General features: G+C 31.4%; 1 protein-coding gene across 1 annotated transcript; it reads left to right on the top strand.

The window, feature by feature from the left end:
• The first annotated feature begins 771 nt into the window (after positions 1 to 771).
• LOC132618662 (xyloglucan galactosyltransferase XLT2-like) lies at positions 772 to 2,848 on the top strand. The gene has a single exon (XM_060333688.1). The coding sequence runs from the start codon at positions 1,006 to 1,008 to the stop codon at positions 2,635 to 2,637; it is 1,632 nt and encodes a 543-aa protein (XP_060189671.1). The 5' UTR covers positions 772 to 1,005; the 3' UTR covers positions 2,638 to 2,848.
• Positions 2,849 to 6,838: the final 3,990 nt, after the last annotated feature.

Below are 6,838 nucleotides of genomic sequence, written 5' to 3'. Positions count from 1 at the left end.
CTCCTCAGTTGTACAGTAGATTGTCTTTCCACTTTGCAAGAACCAACCAGGAACAAACACATATATACTTCTAGAAATTTTTACAATTGTAATTCCCCATTCGACACTGCACTTGATATGTTCTTTTGTGCTTCAATAACATGTCTTTCAACTTGTCTCTTGGGCCATTGCGTTTTGGTCGTCGATAAAACTTATTATCGCTTGTTTATAAGATTTCTCTAGTTTTTATGTCGTGGTAAAATAAACCTACAACAATATGTAAAATTATTTACAACAAACTTGATCATAGTATAATCAAAGCAATCACTTTAGCTCAAAAAATAGTATTAAAAAACATTTGTCATTTAATTTTAATTCAGAATAAAAATTGACCATCATTTCCAACTATACTTTTAATAATAATAAAGAAGGCGTACTAAGAACACATAATTTTTCAGAGGAAAAAGTCAATCCACTTTTATTTTTTCTTAATGAGCGTGAAAAAAGTTAAAGCAATAATCACAATAGGCTGAAGAGAGTAAGAAATAGAAGAAATATAAATTTAAAATTTTCTTCAAATATATAAATGATTTAAGTCATAAACACTAGTATCAAAATTAATTTTTACACGTTTAATGAATTTTAACAAGTTATAACATATTAATACCATGTTAAACACTTATTACAAAAAAATTACACGTTTATCTTATAAATAACTTAACCATATAGATAATTTTAACATTAATACTGTCCGAATATAGAACATGAACTCGCGCTACTGTATAAAAAGTGTAAGTGACCTATCATGGAATTTCTCCCACCAATTTAGGACTTTCCCTTTCTCCCCTTATTGACTTATATTTTCTACTTTCCTTATTGTTCATCCTCTTCTTCCTCGATTATTCCCATTTCAATTCATTGATTTGTTTACTTTATGACATTTTCTTCTCCTCACCACAACATAAGCATCTAATTGAGTGATAACGTTTCAACTTCCAGGCCTAGTAGCCATTTACACTGATAGTAATGTTGCCATCTGAGAATTCTTCCCCTAGGAAGACATTCAAGAAACTCAGAAATTCCTTCCATTTAATCAAATCTCAAGTTGGATTTCATCATTGTAAATGGTTTCTCCTCATCATTCTCATCCAAGTCACCTTCATTCTCTTCCTAGCCGGAACTTCCTCTCCAACCTCTCCACCCCAACAACAACAACAACAACAAAACTTCCAAATCGTGAAACCTCACAATATTCAGAAACACAAACAGAACAAAAACCAAGTCCAAAACTTGCGAGATTCGGAACCCAAAAACGAACACCAGATACAGAGCAAGGGCCAAGTTAAAAACTTTCAAGATTCGAAACCCAAAAAGGAACACCAGAAACAGTTAGCAAAAGCTAAGGAACCCCACGATGAGTGTGAATCTGGAAGAGTCTACGTATACGATCTACCAACAAAGTTCAACAAGGATCTTTTAAATAACTGTCATGATTTAGACCCATGGAGTTCACGTTGCAACGCTGTTTCAAACGGTGGTTTGGGCCCAAAAGCAACTGGACTCGAATCCATCGTGCCTGAAAATCTCCAGTCCGCTTGGTATTGGACAGATATGTACTCTGCTGAAGTGATATACCATGAAAGGATATTAAACTACAAGTGTAGAACCTTAGACCCGAAAAATGCTACTGCATTTTACATCCCATTTTATGCAGGACTTGCAATTGGGAAAATTTTATGGTTCACCACGGCAAAAGAACGAGATCAGCCTAGTGAACAAATGTTACAATGGGTTAAGGAACAACCTTATTGGAATAAAAATAATGGGTCGGATCATTTTCTCATGCTTGGTAGATTAACATGGGCTTTTCGACGAAAAACTGATGATGATAACGATTGGGGTACGAGTTTTTTAAGAATGCCGTTGATGAAAAATGTTCTACGTTTATCGGTTGAGAAAAACCCGTGGGATGATTTAGAGGTTAGTGTACCTTATCCTACAGCTTTTCATCCTCAGTTTGAAACGGAGATTAAACAATGGCAAGATCTTGTTAGGTCGCGAAATCGTTCTAGTCATTTTTGTTTTGTTGGTGCTGTGAGGAAGAAAATCAAGAACGATTTTCGCGAAGTGTTGATGAATTACTGTAAGAATGAGACTGGTTCTTGTAAAGTGGTGGATTGTTCTGTTGCACATTGTTATGACGGGGCACCAGCAATACTAGAAGCATTTTTGGATAGTGATTTTTGTTTACAACCAAAAGGAGATGGATTTACTAGAAGATCTATGTTTGATTGCATGTTGGCAGGTTCAATTCCGGTTTATTTTTGGGAAGGGAGTTTTAAGACTCAATATGAATGGCATTTGCCTTTGCCATCAGAGGATTATTCAGTTTACATGGATCATACTGTAGTTAGAAATGATACTTCTATAGTTAGAAAGGTTCTTGATAAGTTTAGTAAAGAGGATGTGAGAAAGATGAGAGAAATTTTGATTGATGCTATGCCTAAGTATTTGTATGCAAGATCTAATCAGGGATTAGGGAGTAGTAACGATGCTTTTGATATTGCTATTGATGAAGTTTTGAAGAGATTCAAGCAGCAAAGGGAACAAAAACAAATCTTGGAGACAACAAGAAAAGATGAAAATTCTATAGAATAAAGCAAAAAGAAAGCACATTACATTACTCAACAGGACCTTTGATCCTCATTCTTTTTCTTTAAAGCGATTATTTTTGTTTTGTTTATCTATATAAATTCAAAGGGGGCTGCATAACTTACAGAAAAAGAAGATATTAGCTGAATAAGCAATTGCATTTTGTTACATGTAAATTTTCATCATTGATATAAATGTTACATGATATTTTGCTGAATTAATGTCCTTGCAATTTCAGTAGTAGAACTAGAATGTACAAAGGGGATTTCACTTCTGGAAATCCAAGCAGTTTTTGGGTAGAGACTTTTTATTAAAAGGATTATGAAACAGGGAGTATATTAATTTAGTCAACTCTTGCTTTTTTAGTGTATGCAAATGTTTTTTTTCTTCTTTCAGTCTTCAACAACTCATGAAATCCTACAAAGTGGGGTTTGAAGAGGATAGAGTGTATGAAAACCTTACTTCTTTTAGTCTTCCTTTTTCATTTTTATTAACTTTGAGGTTAATAAGTATTTGGGTTCGCCAATTAGTTCCTTGCCCTGTCATATAGATTTCTCAATTTTCCCCTGTATCTCGAATGTATTTCATGAGCTAATTAAAACTAAGGAATTGTGAAGTTAGCTTATTTCTCTTTTTTCTTTTTTGAAGATTAGTATTATTAAATTATCTTACTACTATTATTTTTGCAGTTAAACATACTTTTATTATATGTAACACAATTATATTTTCCGTTAAGGGGGGAAAAGGAGTACTATTTTTAGCAGGTTATTTGTTTGGCTTGATTTAGAGAGATATTTAAATCTCCTTTTACCAAATTACCAACTTATAATACTTTCTAGTATCTGCAATTGCTTGTCTAAGTAACTAAGAACAAAATTAAGAATTTAAACCGAATATGTCACTTGTATTATGAAGATGGGAACTTGGAACTTCAGAAAAGGGAAGTTAAATCAAGCAAATTACAGTGTAGTTCATTTGCACATCGTTAGATTACGGAATTCTAATTTGATGTTTTACACGGTTCTAGATTTCTCCAATTTTTAAAAGTCAACAGACAACTTGCAAAGTTGACTTCCCCACTTGAGACCATTGCTCGTTTTTCTTATGTTATTAATTTCATTAAGGAAAGTATTCTCAAAGGGATTTGGCTCCTCTCCATTTTGTCTAAGTTATAGCTTGGATTGGGATAGGTGACATAGATCAGAATTAACGGCTAAGATTTAATTGATCAAAGAAAAGTCCTAACCTTGATTTAAATAGTTTTGTGTTTTATCTCTTGTCCGTGTATAAAATAAAATTTTCTCTCTCTTCTTAAAGATTTTTTTCCTATGCAGAATCTATTTGCTCCCTGTGAGTAAATCCGATTTTGAGTTAATCTTTTATCTCTATACTTTTTTCATTTAAATCTTCATTGCTCATGCTAATTTATGAAAAAAGTCCTCCATTTGATCACCACTTTTCTCGGAACTCTTCTTTTCTTCCAACTATTATATGCAGTCTACAACTTGATGAATCGTCTATTAGTTTTTCCTTCACTTTTCTTCTTTCTTTTATATGTTTTATTTATAACTGGAAGATAGATAATAAGTTATCAATTCAAAAACAAAAAATGGAAGATAAATATGGTTCTGGGAAAATTAAAAAGAGAAAAGTTTTTAGTATATTTATGGATAGATAATATGCTGCTATGATTGTGGCATCACTAAAAATTTGGAAGCAAATATATGGAATATTAATTATCTAAACTATGGTTAGGGCTTTTCTTTAATTAATTAGATCTTAGCCATTAATTCTAACTTATGCCATGTGTCCCAATCCAAACTAGAACTAGGGGGAAATGGAGAGGAGTTGGATCCTTCTCAAAGACCTCTCCCTGGTTCTTTGAATTAATTTGAGAGGGTATTTACTAGCATTAAGTGTTGGTCAAATCAAATAATTTAACTTTAATAAGAGCTTAAAAAATATTTTTTGCCTTTCATCCATCTATTTTTCTCCTCTCTCGCCATGGCAAAACTATTCTGAAAAACTATACTGTAGTATATATTTTCTCTTTGAACGTAAAGGACACGTGAGTTAAGTGAATTTGGTAATGTGATAAGGGTAGTTGATTGAACATCGTATTGGAAGGGAAATAAATTGCCAGCTGAGAGAGGCAATCGATTTGAAAAATGATTTATGTGTATAATGGCAAAATTAGGGGCTGAATTAAGAAAATAAATAGGAAATCGTTTTCATTACCAGTTGTCATGTGCCACCAAGAAGCTTTTAACGTTTTGTCAAGTCCATCTGGATGGTTTTCTTATTTTATTTTATTTTATTTTAAATTTAAATGATTATCTTTTCGTTTGGGGGGTTGGGAGTGGCCCTAATTGAACATTTTAATAGATGAATACTTTTTAGGATTAATACAAACTTTCGAACTTGGTGGAATAAAATAGTGCCCCACCTTTTTGTGGGAATAAATATGACTGTCTTGAAGGAGAATCTTTGAGCAGGAGTTACTAGAATATAGAAACATCGAGTTTCTATCGAGTTTCTATATAGGAGCATTGTCGTCAGTCACTAAAAAAAATAAAAAAAAATAAGGCGGACCTCAATCTTCTTTAATAGTAAAAAAATTGTAAAAAAAAAAATTAAGATGGGGCTCAGTCTTCTATAATAGTAGGAATGAAAAAAAAAATTAAGGTGGGGCCCACTCTTCTATAATAATAGAGATTAAAAAAAATTAAGGTGGGGTCCGCGTAGAGAATTATGAGACAATTGCAAAAAAAAAAAAAATAAGGTGGAGTTCACGTGAAGAAGTACGAGACAATTGCTAGGAAAAAATTAAGGTGGGGTCCACCTGAAGAAGTACGAGACAATTGCAACAGAAAAAATAGGATATTTAAATAATGATAACAAGTTCAGAAAATGGTAAAAAAGTACGCTTAGAGAAAATTTAAAGAAGAGAAATACAGGAAAAAATAAATAACGATTTAAATTGAACACAAAAACCTCTAAAGAAGACATAAAACCAAAAGATTGAAAACTTATACCTTTGGGTATAAGTTTAGACACATACGTCTCACACCAATAATGAGAAATAACATCAAGAAAACGAAATATAAACGGTCTTCTATAATAGTAAATTTAAAAAACAAATTAAGGTGGGGCCCACTTTTCTATAATAGTAGAATTTTTTTTAAAAAAAAATTAAGTTGGGGCCCACTTTTCTATAATAGTAAAAAAAATAAGGTGGGGTCCACTCTTCCATAATAGTAGAAATAGAAAAAAATTAAGGTGGGATCCACGTGAAGAATTAGGAGATAATTACAAAAAAAAAAAAAAAAAAAAAGTTGGGATCCACGTGAAGAAGGAAAAAAAATAGGACATTTAAATAATGATAATAAGTTCAGAAAATGGTAAAAAAGTACGCTTAGAGAAAATTTAAAGAAGAGAAATACAGGAAAAAATAAATAATGATTTAAATTGAACACAAAAACCTCTAAAGAAGACATAAAACCAAAAGATTGAAAACTTATACCTTTGGGTATAAGTTTAGACACATACGTCTCACACAAATAATGAGAAATAACATCAAGAAGACAAAATATAAACGGTTAAGAAACGTATACACATATTTTCTTAAAATGATGAAATTGGTGTATACTTAAAAATTTAAGACTACAGCAGATGCTGACACATGAAAGCGCTTTTCAGTGTTGTTGAGTAGAAAGAGATGATGACATAAAACTCGGTAGGAAAAGGTGTATTTCAAATCTTTCAATTGCAGAACCAAACCAGGAAAGTCATATATGGGAGAAGCGGACTAAGTAAAATAATTTATTGATATTTTTCAATTAATTGAATTATAATACTTTTTGTAATAAAAATTCCATAATTATATTACTAAAAGGTACTCTCTCTATCCTAATTTATGTGACATAATTTGACTAGGCACGAAGTTTAAAAAAGAAAGAAAAGATCTTTGAAACTTGTGGTCTAAAACAAGTCATAGATATTTGTGTGAATTTAAATCATTTCATTAAAGGTAAAAGAAAAAATTTCAAGTTAAATGATTTCTAAACATAAAAATATATCATTTTTTTAGACAGTCTAAAAAAAATGTGGTACTATTTTTTACCACCAACTCATGTAAAAAAAATGTGGACCCCATATTTTAAAAAATAAAGCAATATAAAAAAAAAAGTTGATCCCATATTGAAAA

Source organism: Lycium barbarum, chromosome 11 (assembly GCF_019175385.1).
Source record: "Lycium barbarum isolate Lr01 chromosome 11, ASM1917538v2, whole genome shotgun sequence".
NCBI lineage: Eukaryota > Viridiplantae > Streptophyta > Magnoliopsida > Solanales > Solanaceae > Lycium > Lycium barbarum.
The sequence above is the reverse complement of the archived record's forward strand: the minus strand, read 5'-3'. Positions and strand labels throughout refer to the sequence as shown.

Coding starts and splice junctions, on each gene's coding strand:
- LOC132618662 (XM_060333688.1), top strand. CDS start 1,006: ATGTTGCCATCTGAGAATTCTTCCCCTAGGAAGACATTCAAGAAACTC.